We start from the raw sequence: 13,471 nt of genomic DNA, 5'->3' as shown, positions 1-13,471 counted from the left end.
GGGGAAGAGGACAAGAGAGAGCGGCAGGAGGACGAGGACAAAGAAGGCAACAGGTGGAGGCAGGGTCACTATAGTGGACCATGTTATTATAGATCATGGCCTAACAATATAGGAGCCTGGGCAGAGAGTCCGGCCCAACTACACAATAGCTCCATAGTTAGGTAATTTAGACTGGATATCAGGAATATTTTCGCTGTCAGTTCTCAAAGGATGACATTGCAAGTGATATCGATGAGGCGATGTGGCCAGCCGCAAATGTGAGGCGGTATCCAAAGGATTCATAATCCACCCGCCCCATTCCTTACAACACTGTTTATTTTTATTTGACTGCAAATGTTTCAGAGTTTACAGTATAGTTACACACTGAATTGCTTGATGAACTGCATTCTACCTATTCATTTTTTGTTTGCCAAAACCATTGCAAAATACACTTTTTTTTCAGAAGCCTTTTTATTTTTATTTGTTTATGTGTCTAAATAAACAATAGTGAATCAATCTTTCACAACAAAAATCTGTATGAGACTTTTAAAGCCAAAAACCATCCAAAGTACTGAATACAGTTGTGTTTTGCATAATGCACATCTGTGTGTTGTTGCTGCGAGGAAAGAGTACTTCAAAAGTGCATGTGTGTATTGTTTTGATGCTAAAAACAGTTTTGAAAAGGGATTGTTAGGTTTTGTTTCAAGAGTTTCATTTTGCCGTGTAAGTTAGAAGTTCATCTCCATGTGCTTTGTCTTAGTCGGCCTGTGTGTTAAGTTTTGACACAGTGAGCCAAAGTCGGCAACATGTGTGTAAGCATTCGGCAAAAACTGTAATAAGACATCAGTTTTCAACCCCTTGACCACAACACTAGGCTACATGAACGTTATGAAATGCTGCCATCTATTGGCTGAAATAGGCAATGATTGTTTAATGTAAGTAACAGCGTTTGGAGATTATTACCACAAACATATTCATATAGTGGTACTTCAAGCCTAAAGTTACTTATTTAACAATTTAATTTGATGTGTATTTTATTTATTCTATGATTAATATAATAATAATAATAATAATAATAATAATAATAATAATAATAATAATAATAATAATAATAATAATAATAATAATAAATTATTATAATAATAATAATAATAATAATAATAATAATAATAATAATAATAATAATAATTATTATTATTATTATTATTATTATTATTATTATTATTATATTACATCAATCATGTCGGCTATAGGCTACTTACAAGAGATTCAATTTTGTTCTTTTTTTCTCCTTTATCATTGATTAAAACGCGAACATTTGCACGCGGATCAATCAATTGGTTACCTTACAGCAATCAATGCAAATGAGGTGCACCTGAGGCGAATCTGCCTCTTATAACCTCCCTGCCGAAAGGTCGCAATGAAGTCTGTGTAAAGTGTGAGTCAGGTAGAGAGGACGCAGCCACTGTGCATAAGAACTTCACCATGCCCACCACGAACGTTGTTGACGAGCGCATCGGCAAATTTAAAAACAAGGGCAAAGATCTGGCAGTAAGTAGCCTATGTGTAAGGTGATTAAGGTCATACGTGAACGTAGCCTATTGATTAACTTAATCGACACTGCAACTTGACTTCTTTCAGAAACTCCGGGAGAAAAGGATTTCTGAGTGCGTGGAACTGCGCAAAGCTCAAAAGGATGAGAATTTCATGAAGAGAAGGAATATTACGCTGTCGTCTCTCCCGGACGAGGACGCCCTAGAACACGGCTACGTCTCCAATGACCTGGTCAGCTCACGAAATTAAAGCTTTTGACATTTTACGAAAAATGAACTAGCCTATTTAAATTAAACTTATGGAGCTTCTAACTACGTATCTGTCATTTAGGTTTCCTTTTTACCCATGGAAGACATCATTAAAGACGTGAACAGTGACTGCAGGGAGTCCCAAACCCGGGGCTGTCAGGCCGCCAGGTGAGCAATCAATGATTAATTTAATTTCGGTTTAAACCAGTGATTTGTGTGCACAATTGGTGATGATGAGTTTTATGTAGTTTAGTTCCGATTGGTTGAGTAGACTATATAGTAATCGTGTAAGGCATGTGTTAAGAGAATGAATGGGTTTCAATGTTCAACAAACTACATTTTTAGCTGTCAGTTTTAAGAGCTGAGAAGGCATTGAGGATGTCGCCTAGGACTACTTGTAAATAGTAATGGGAAATTTCTGTTTTCTGGCGCAATTTGGCTATTTGCCTAATTCATTTACTGCTAATGTTTTTTTTTTATCCTTTGACACCACTGAAAGAATGAACAATTGCATAAAATGTAATTATCTTCCACAGAAAGCTGCTTTCACAGGAGCGTAACCCTCCTCTGAAGGAGATCGTAGAGGCAGGTCTGCTGTCCCGCTTTGTGTCCTTCCTGTGTATGGATGATGAGCCGACTCTGCAGTTTGAAGCAGCTTGGGCTCTCACAAACATCGCCTCTGGAACATCTTGGCATACTCAACAGGTGTGAAGACAGTATGAGCAAAAGCATAACTTGGCCTAATGTGTAAACGTTTTTGTTCCAGTGATATGGCATCGGCCATGCCATGAATCCGAGATGAGCTTGACGTTTTTGCCACAAATGTTTAAATTTATGGAAAGTAAATTAGTCGAGTCCAGTCTTGACAGCTTTCCAGTTCTTGCTGCTCTGAAAGCTGACTAACTATTTCTGTCTCAGGTGGTGGAACATGGTGCTGTACCAGCTTTCATCTCCTTGCTGGCCTCACCCATGTTGCACATCAGTGAACAGGCTGTCTGGGCTATTGGAAACATTGCAGGTAAAATTCTGAGTTTACTTATTAACTTGCTTTTTCATAATGTCTGAATTTGACTATGCATTAATACAACTGATGCATTGGTGTTTAATGGAGAATATTGCTTCACGCACATGGACCATCGGCTCAGGCTTTTATAAAGTGACTCGTCTTTCAAATGTTAACGTTATGGTCCTTTTTTGCACAGTTTATAAGACTGTTGAAGAATAGATCCACTTAAGGCAATGGTGGCACACAAGGGAGTCTACATTTCTTTCTACTTCTTACAAATTGTTACTACTCGACAGGTGACGGTCCAGCTTATCGAGACGTCCTGATTGAATGCAATGTTATCCCAGCTTTACTGGCCCGCATTTGCCCAGACACACCAGTAAGTCAACAATTTCGTTAACCACTTCCAACTATGTAACAAAAGTTTGCAGTTAAGAATATACAAGAATGGCCACTTCATCAAAAGGGTTGCAAGCTATTACATTTAATTATCTTAACTAAGTTACTTTAACAGAGTTTAACTTAAACTAAATTGATTTTGTTGCACATGTTTATTTAGATTAACTCCACACCTTTCAGAAAATGCTTTCCTAAAGTTCAGAGCAATTTTAGCATTGCACCTCTCTACAACATTGATTCTCGATAGACGGTGTAAAATGAATATAGTCTTTGTTAACAATGTTTTCACTCTAGGTTGGCTACCTGCGTAACTTAACATGGACTTTGTCCAACTTGTGTCGCAATAAGAACCCGTGCCCTCCCTTGTCAGCAGTCCAGCAGGTCAGTGTGATCATAGCTTGGTAATGGACGGCCTGATGTGCCATTTAAGAAAGGAGGAAAAAAAAAAACTTCAGGATAACTTGATGTGCGGTAACTGTGGGCCCTTCAGGTGCTTCCCTCTCTGGTCCAGTTGCTCCATCTCAGTGATAAAGACATCTTGTCCGATGCATGCTGGGCCATCTCCTACCTCTCAGACGGCGACAACGACCGCATCGATATTGTCGTGAAAACTGGCATTGTTGCTCGGCTGGTGGAGCTCATGGGCCACAAGGAACTCGGTGTCATGGTAGTGTTAATGGATCATTCTACCTTCCCAAGTATCAAACACTACAGCCTATTTGTTTTTGAGGTAATCAAAGTTGCCCCTCTGACCTGCAGACCCCAGCCCTCCGTGCCATCGGGAACATAGTGAGTGGCTCAGACCTTCAGACCCAGACTGCGGTTGATGCCGGCGTTCTGGACGCGCTGCCCAAACTGATGAGGCACGCCAAGGCCAGTGTGCAAAAGGAGGCAGCCTGGGCGTTGTCCAACATTGCTGCAGGATCCTGTAAGCAAATCCAACAGGTCATCACCTGCGGCCTGCTTCCCCCTCTGGTAGAGCAGCTCAATAATGTGAGTAGATCATGAACGTTAAGGTGGAGTCAGTGACTCGGGAGAACAACCTGCTCCGGTCTATACGGTGTGCGCGCTGGTGATGCACAGCCTAGGCTTGGTAAACAAAGGTGTGTGTGTGTGGGGGGGGGGGGGGGCCCGGGGGGGGTTCTTGAGTTTCTGGTACTTCTTAAAGTTATTTAACACAAATGGGAAAGTCTGTCTTCAGCCTTTGAAGTTTCCAGAGTCTATAGGTTGAGATGGGACACTCGTGACCTAGACATATGATCTCCAAAATCTAATCACTTCATTCTTGAGTTGGAGTGGAAATTTGTGCACAGTTTGAAGAAAATCCTTCAAGCGTTCATAAGATTGCGCCCACAAGAATGGGACCGAACCCCAAAAAACACAACTCCATCACTGGTGCAGAGGCATACAAATCACAATTTGGACATGCTGTTATCGCAGGATGTTAAGAAGCTAAACAATCTTATCTCTTCTCAGGGAGATTTCAAGACTCAGAGGGAGGCGGTGTGGGCAGTGACCAACTTCACCAGCGGGGGCACTGTAGAGCAAGTGGTCCAACTGGTGCAGAGTGGAGCTCTGGAGGCCATCGTCAACCTGCTGCAGGTCAAAGACGCCAAAGTCATTCTGACCATACTGGATGCTATCAACAACATATTCCTGGTGAGCGGGAATGGAAACTTTTTAATATGGTTCTTAAAAACCGAGTTTGACTAAAATGTTCAGATGGTGACAGTAACTGAACTTGACTTCCAGGCTGCAGAGAAGCTCGGTGAGACGGAGAAACTCAGCCTGTTGGTTGAAGAGCTGGGAGGGCTGGACCGCATTGAGATGCTGCAGAGCCATGACAACGATATGGTGTACCAGGCTGCACATGCACTCATAGAGAAGTACTTCGGTGGTGACGTAAGTGGCTCAATTAATGACAAATAACCTACATTTTAACATTGAGTACAACTATTGGATACTATTTTACATTTGTTCATTTTGTGTTCCCAAATAACTCTTTCGGATGGGAGTCCTTACATAAGCCCACTGGAGTGTCTTGCCTCACCCTGCACTGTTTCTATTTGACATTTTCCATTTTAATTTAACGTATAAATACATTTAAGTATTGATAGCTTGATGCATGAGCAGATTTCACGATATTTTTAAATTGTGCAGCTTTACGACAGCTAGTTATTAAATGTTGATGCCTGAAGTTCATTCCTTACCTCAAGTCAAGGGAGCACTTGGACCACACTTGGGAGTTCCAATAGTTTTGAAACTTGACAGTGTTTTCTTGTGTTTCAGAGTGAGGTCGAGGAAGTGAAGGTCGACAGTACTGAGGATGCCTTCGTATTTAAGAGCACTGATGTCCAGAAAACCTTTGAATTTTAAACTCTTTACTGTTTATGTATTCACATTAAAAGGAAATAAATCATTTTTCATAAATAACTAAGTATCTGTCAACTGACCAGACTCAAACTGGCCCACTATTAACTTTGTTCTGTAGCTAAACAAACCTGCATCTGCAAGTTGTATATATGGTAACACTTTACAATAAGGTACACAAATTGTAGTACCTACTACATGTGTGTTACCTACTACTACATAGGTTTTTTTTGTGCTACCTAACAGGTTTTTTTTGTGTGCTACCTAACACAGTTTTTTTTTTGTGTTACCTACTACATGGGTTTTTTTTTTTTTGTGACTGTATTATGACCAGTTAAAGTGACTTCCCAAGTCCTTGTGCATACCACATTTGATTAAGAGTGGTGATTCTCACTGAAGTTGGAGGTTTCGACTTTACATTTCCTCTCAAAGTTATGGTGACATAATTTTGTTTTAATTTATAATAAGCCACATTACATTACTCATTCGCTCAAGCATTGGAATATAAAGGATTTTCCCAGACTGTAACGGACAACTAATTTCTGGCTGCCAGCCGATTTTGTTTGTCTCCGCTGCAATATAATTAGTTTGTGGTACTCTGAACACTGTAAAGAGACTATTAAAATATTCTTCCCTTTACAGATTCACCATTACACAGGACAGTCGTCGGCAGTTTTTATAATCGCTTCAGTAGAAAGTTTGACAAAAGTGCCTTCACATCACATGGCTGAGTTAACTGGTCAAGTAAAACAGAAACTCTATTTGGAGGATGAAGTACTGATTCCTCTATATGCGATGTTTGTGTTTGGACACACGCACCCGGGAGAGTGATATGTGATGTCTACAAGCTTGAGAGTGCTGGTGTTCACAGCAGTCTCATCTGCCAGGCTGTGGATCTTTTAAAACATCCAACTATATTTAAATTTAGCTTTGTCTTGAATTACCAAATCGTGTCAACTTAGTTCAGAGTCTATTTTCTAATGAATCCGTCTTGAATTTATTAAAACAATTACCACTTTTTTTTAAGCCTGATTTCATTCTTTATCAGAAGCAGTAAGCAAGGTACACGCTCCTATTTGCCACAAAAGATGATCTACTATATTGCAAGTAATGTAAAAGATACACGACTGAGAAATTGCTTTGCTTTTATTTGCTTTGAGTCTGCATGTTTTGAGAAATTGGAATTTAAGAACTTTAGATACTATCTGCAGCTTGCTAAAAAAAACACCTTAACATTTTATTTACAATAAACCACCAGGAAAATTTTGCACAAAACATGAAAGGAATTGACAGCTTAAACTTGAATAGACAGAACAATTTAATAAGATTTTTTACATTACATGTTCTGTGTCAATTAAGATATCAAAATGCATCCTGAGCAAACCCACAGCACCAATCCGTTATCAGAGTGAATGTCAGGACAATGACAGCTCTTCTCTTCACAGCTGATATTGAAATGTGCCAAACATTTGTTTACAAAAACAGCCTGAATTCCTTACAATACCTTTTGATGATATTTTAGAAATGGATATTGTAGAGTGAATGGTGAGAACAAAAATGGTTATTGAATCTACTACCAGGACACCTTGTTCTTTAAGCCAAGATATGATTTACAACCTAATGCTATGGAGTTCAATAGGGCCACTGAGGTGATGAGAAGCGAACATCTAGAATTGACATGTTGGATTCAGACTCCGAGAAACACACAATCCTGGGAAATGGAATGTTCACTTTTTTCTTTAAAAAGCCAGCACAGTATTATTGTTCATGCTCATATCTGTTCCTGCCATAAAATTGGCCCCTACAGCTCACAATTATGATAGACTTTTTTTTTTTTTTTGTGAAAACACTTTTCACTGTGATTAGACAATTATGAAAGTGAATCTCTATGTAGGACAAAAGAAACAGGAAGTGTTGCAGAGAAAGGCAATCTGCAGTTATTCTGAGGTCAACTGTTGTTTGAATTAGACATTACTACAAAAAGTCACACAGGAGTGTGATTTGGCCCTTAAGCAAATAAATAGAAGAATAAAAGAAAACAGATTGTGACTGTAGAGAGAGAGGGAGAGTTTTTGAGATTGCTTCATGTAGATGAGTGGTTACCCACAGAATCAGTAAACATATTCTCCTTGGTGACTGAGCCTGTAACAGCCAGTGTTGAGGTGTGTGTCTACTAGGGGTGTGAACGTTTACAAAAATGCCTAACCGTGTACACGACGAATTTTTTTTCGTGTACACGGTTAACCGTTACGTCATTGTCCTCGTGCCCCCGCCGTCTTGTAGGCGCGCGCGCGCGCGCACACACACACACACACATACGCGTTCGTTCGCCTGTAAACACACAATTGACATGAACTACGCTCGTTTACACACCTCTTATAATAGGTCCATGGTACACACACACACACACACACACACACACACACACACACACACACACACACACACACACACACGTTCGCCGTCATAATCGCGCTTCATTAATTTCCTGATTAATATAGCCTATCGCTTTCTACATGTCCACGTTAAATGCATGTTGAACAGGTGTTATAAAGTTCGGGCTACTTACGAGCGTAGTTCACGTCAACCGGGTAACTTTAATCTTTAGGTTATCTTTCATCACTCTTCCATGGCTGTGAGTCGAGTCCCAGCACGGCGACTCCCCGTGTGTGTGTGCGCCGATACACACACTCACTCACACACACACTCGCCGAGGGACAGACAGATTCTCGGCAGACTAGCTTTTATCCTCCCCAATTAGTTTATTAGTGATGTAAAATCAATAAACGCGTGTCTCCAGAACACATTTAAAAACTTTGAAATTTTAAGAAAAAAAAAAAAAAAAAAAACGGTTTTCGTTTATTGATTTTTCCTAAACGGTTATGATTTACTAAACGGTTACACGTGTACACGTGTACACGTGCACACCCCTAGTGTCTACATCTTCTCGTAGCTGAGTTCATGTCCACAAGTGGTGCAGGTTTTCTTGTAGAGGTCCTCCTCTGGATCCACCACCTCCTCTGGTCCATACTGATGTTGGTGAACGCTGGTGTCTTTGGTCCACATGCTGCTCCTCACCGCCCTGCGCAGCTCTGACACACAAACAAAGACACGTCAAACATTGCCAAACTCCCACTGGGTGGAGTCCAAGCTCATCCTGAAGGCTCCAGATGTTTGAGTATTGTGACTCGGATAGGAAACCGACCTTTGACCTTCTTGTTGAAGCGTTTTTGTTTCTGTGCCTCTTTGTTCTCTTCCCTGGTCTCTTTGGCCTCCTCCAGAGCCTCCTCTGAACCCCAAACCTCCATACATCTCTTTTGCACCTGGGCACATAAATCCCCCAACGGTTCAGATACTTATGAAAAGGCGAAGTCTGCAATTCTGGAGAACGCTATGGGGATAAAGCAAGCGCTTCCGTGAATATCTCCGTATAATCCCCTACTTGTCCGTACCGTGTGCACGCTGAAAAATAAATCTAGTGTCAATACACAGCCTACACTCTGTAAACTGGTATGTTGTTAGTTACTGTATTAACACCAGATTTGTTTTAACGCACACACAGTATGCACAGGTAGCGGATCGTTAAGAGATATTCACTGATTTTGACAACAAGCGTTAGCCACCTTTAATGCACACCATACCCCACAGTACAATAACAGGCTACATGGCCTTTGGCCATAATATGTGTGTGGCTTTGGTTAAGGGCTGCATCTTACCATACTGATAAATCTTATCAACTAATTGTTTGATTATATATTCTATAAAATGTGAAACATTAATTTAATTAAACAGCATTATACAGTATACTCTAATATATTTTTCTTTCAAAGAAACAGTTAAAAATCAAAAGTTATTCAAATTACAGAGAAACCATCGATTTAAAGAAGCTGGAACAAACCAATGTTTGCCATTTTTCCTAAATGTGAATCAATTATCAAACTTATTGTTTGATCATTTTCTAATAATTGACTAATTGTTCTGCCAAATGGTAAATGCTTAGGAAATGCTTATGAGCATTAACTCACTTAAAGGTGCTGTAAGCAGAATGGTTCTTTTAGCTAACTTCCTGTCAGTTACTGCAGTTAGCAGTCCCCTCGCTCGTCCCTACGTCACCACATTAATGCACTGCGGCCTTCAAGCAGCGAGTTATCTAGCATCATTTCAGATCCATAAGTGTGATAAAAACATGATTAAAACCATCAAAACCGACATTGGGAAGGATTTTTACCTGCTCCGCCATTTAAGGCGCATAAATTCACCCATCTGTCGCTCTTGCGTGCACCGGCAGTGAGACCACGAGTGAAACGGGTGTCGGTTTGTAGCGTTCTCTCTTGTGATTGGATATTAATTTCGGGATCCCCGAAAAGTTTATTGGCCGATTACATGCAGAAATTGGTTTTAAAAACGCGCACATTATGAAAGTGATCACTGTATGAATAAAGAGCGATTTAACACTTACATTAACATAAATAAACCGCTTACTTCACCTTTAAGAGTTACCCACATTTCTTCTGAATTTGCAGAGATTCATTTAAATTACTTTTGAAATACAATACAGAGCTCCTGTCCTTCAGTGTGTACCTGTAGTTTGAGGTAGAGCTTCATGTCTCCCCAGTGTGGGTTGTGGGGGTTTTTCTTCAGTATAAACCTGAGCAGAGGTTCTCTCTTGTCCAGGTCACAGTCCTTCAACAGGTAGTCCCGCTTGGCCTCGGTCCTTGAGATCAGCTTATGCTTCTCTTCATTGTCCCTGGGGGGGAAAGATGGGATACGTTTTCAGTCATGTGGTTGTAAAATAAAACAACTTCATTGTCTGCAGGTTCCAGCATTTTATCACCACCTGAAAATGAATTTAAGAATACAAGTTTTTGAACTGATGAGAATTATAGATAGGCTTCTTCATGGAAAATAACTACATTTCAATTTCAATTTCAGTCCATCAGTGAAAGTCCTTAAAGGTTCAGTAAGTGAAATGGTCAGTTTAGCTAACTTCCTGTCACTGACTGCAGTTAGCAGTCCCCTCCCTCGTCACCACATTAATGCACTGCGGTCTTCAAGCAGCGAGTTATCTAGCATCATCTCAGATAAGTAAGTGTGATAAAACAAAAAAACATGATAAAAACCATCAAAACAGACATTGGGAAGGATTTTTACCTGTTCCGCCATTGTAGGCGCATAAACATTCACCCATCTGTCGCTCTGCGCGTGCACCGGCAGTGAGACGGGTGCCGGTTTTTAGCGTTCTCTCTTCTGATTGGATATCAGTTTCGGGATCCCCGAAAAGTTTATTTGTCGATTACATGCAGAGCACTTATATTAACATAAATAAACCGCTTACTTCACCTTTAACACCTGCGTGCAGTGTGTGAGTATACCTGCACTTGTCACAGACGCACAGGTCAAAACTGTTGCTGAGGTACGAGTCCATGAAAGGTTTTTCACATTCATCGCACACGAGATATTCCGGTTCAATTACTGGAGCTGGAAACCAAACAGACAGAACAATTTATTAATTGATAAGCGCACGCACACACACACACACACACACACACACACACACACACACACACACACACACACACACACACACACACACACACACACACACACACACACACACACACACACACACACACACACACACACACACACACACACACACACACACACACACACAAAATATGATTGAAATATTTACATGTGAAACGCTTGATTCCATGCTGGCACTCCATGCAAGGCAATAACATTTAAACATGTCATTGCCTAAAGCAGGGGTGTCAAACATACGGCCCGCGGGCCGGATCCGGCCCGCGAGATGATTTGATCAGGCCCGCGACCTGTAGAGCATAAATTTCTGAGTATGTCAAAAAAAAAAGTAAGTCTCTAGCCCATTCCTGTGAGGAGTTATGAATTTTTAAAGAAATAACCGAAATGCTCACTCCTGCCGCTAGGGGGCAGCCTAAATAAAAAAAGCACATTTTAGCAACGTGGGAAATGGTAATTGGCAATCCTGCTTCATCGCTATTAATGTTTCCTACAGTGCTTTATGGCAAAGTAAAAACCAAAAAAAAAAAACATTTTTATTTTTAGTACATTTATTTTATTACTTTTTTATAAAAATAAAACTATTTTTATTTTTAGTGCTGAACAATTAATGTACTAGCAAGCGTGGTGTGTCTGCGGCTCTGTGTGCGCAAAACGAGCAGGAGCATGCTAGTGTAGGCCTACAAGATTTATTTCCTAATTTTCAATGCTGCTTTATTTTTATGTTTTAAATTGGGAAAAACGAATTCCAAAACAACCAATAACCTCTGTATTTAAAAATAAATCAAAACAGTAGAAGTTGCACTTTTATTTAATTGTATTTTGTACAGTCTGCATGTTTGCACAAAATGTGTCCCTGTACATATAGTAAACAAAATTGGACAACTGTAAGGTCAGTGCCTGTTGTATTTGTGTATTCAAATAAACAGTTGTTTATTTCATTAGTGCACATTGGCATCTTTGAGCAAATTACCCCCAAAATTTTTGCTGCGGCGCTGCGCGCCGCACCTCCTATTCCCGTGGCCAGCAGCAACCTTTACTAAGACATCTCCTGGGGGGTACAGAGATCCCTTGTGATCCGTGATAATGTAGGTTACAAATGTAGTCTGAGTGATAAAGCATATTACTGAAAAACAAAGTTAGGGATTTGGAGTTATTTTGCCATTATTTTACTAGTCCGGCCCACCTGAGATCAGAGAGGCTGTATGTGGCCCTCGAACCAAAATGAGTTTGACACCCCTGGCCTAAAGTCTAGCCAACTTTATATAGATTGTGCAGAATCACAACAAAAGTTATCTCAACTACACTTTTCATAGAGAGCAGATCTAGAACATACTCTTACATGTAAAGTGTCCCAACAATCCTGCATGAGCAAGAAGTTCGCAATTGCAACTAATCAAACTTAACAGGAATAAACCTCGGACTGAACCTGGCTATAAGTGTAGCCATTTGAGGCGTGCACATCAACAACAAAATTAACAATTACAACAATAGTAATAAACAAAATATGACAAGTTATTATAGGCTATGTATTGTTGCTATGTAGAGTGAGCGCGCGCGCACACAAACACACACACCTGGCTGATGCACCACCTTCCTGGTCCTCTGCTCTTCCTCTCCATCCCCCTCCTCCTCGATAAAGAAGCCGGCGCCGGAGTCGATGGTCTTGGACACTTTTGCCGAGGTTGCGCCCTCCACAGCGGACAAAGGGCGGCTCGCCAGTCGGGATTGCCGGAGCATCAACGCCCGCTGCCGGTTGCGCTCGATCTTAGCCCGCATCGCTGCAGAAAGTTCGGGTTTGGGACTCTGTTCTGGGCCGGGAGCGGCAGCATCCACTTCCTCTGAATCTAACGGCTCCATGCTGCTCTCTCAAACAACGATCACCGCATAGGAATGAATGAAATGACTAGCCTATCTTTTGTTCCAAACACGGTGCTGCGTTGGACTGTTTTGTTTGTTACGAAACTGACAGCTGCATGCTTCCGGCCAATCGGCTGCTGCTGCTTCTTCTTCTTCTTCTTCTTGTATTTTTTAAAGTTGAAGGTGCATTACCGCCATCTGCTGCTTGGGAACGCAAAGGACTTAATCTAACTCAACTGTACAAAGAAAAGTCTGCTGCATCCATTTAAGAAAAATAACAATTATCAAATGTTCCATTGGCCTACAAGTTCATTAATTTATTCGTGCTAAAATGTTAAATTCCAGCTTTAGAGCTTCAGATTAATGAAACATCGATCTGGCATCCTAAACATGTCACTTTTTTCTTTAGAATAGTTTCACATTTATATTAAAGGGATAGTTGAGTATTTTTTTGAAGGAGGGTTGTATGAGGTAGGCTATATGCATAGTGAGTGTGAGTTACTGTGCCAATGTG

The 13,471-nt window shown here is 40.6% G+C and overlaps 2 protein-coding genes across 2 annotated transcripts; one reads left to right on the top strand and one right to left on the bottom strand.

Annotated features, from left to right (window-relative positions):
- Nucleotides 1-1,464: 1,464 nt before the first annotated feature.
- On the top strand, nt 1,465-5,562 carry kpna7 (karyopherin alpha 7 (importin alpha 8); the record flags this gene model as incomplete). The annotated part of the gene is made up of 12 exons (XM_080028967.1): nt 1,465-1,530; nt 1,621-1,764; nt 1,864-1,949; nt 2,318-2,486; nt 2,700-2,799; nt 3,084-3,166; nt 3,481-3,567; nt 3,677-3,853; nt 3,946-4,179; nt 4,663-4,845; nt 4,939-5,088; nt 5,476-5,562. 12 exons carry the CDS (start codon nt 1,465-1,467, stop codon nt 5,560-5,562), a joined length of 1,566 nt encoding a protein of 521 aa, XP_079885093.1.
- Nucleotides 5,563-6,862: 1,300 nt separating this feature from the next.
- Nucleotides 6,863-13,046, bottom strand: xpa (xeroderma pigmentosum, complementation group A). The gene is made up of 5 exons (XM_080029268.1): nt 12,675-13,046; nt 10,929-11,034; nt 10,138-10,303; nt 8,762-8,879; nt 6,863-8,648 (listed from the first exon to the last, which is right to left on the bottom strand). The coding sequence occupies exons 1-5, from the start codon at nt 12,955-12,957 to the stop codon at nt 8,494-8,496; spliced, it is 828 nt and encodes a 275-aa protein (XP_079885394.1). The 5' UTR covers nt 12,958-13,046; the 3' UTR covers nt 6,863-8,493.
- Between the last annotated feature and the right edge of the window lie 425 nt (nt 13,047-13,471).

Source organism: Ammodytes marinus, assembly GCF_949987685.1.
Source record: "Ammodytes marinus genome assembly, chromosome: 6".
Lineage (NCBI taxonomy): Eukaryota > Metazoa > Chordata > Actinopteri > Uranoscopiformes > Ammodytidae > Ammodytes > Ammodytes marinus.
The sequence above is the reverse complement of the archived record's forward strand: the minus strand, read 5'-3'. Positions and strand labels throughout refer to the sequence as shown.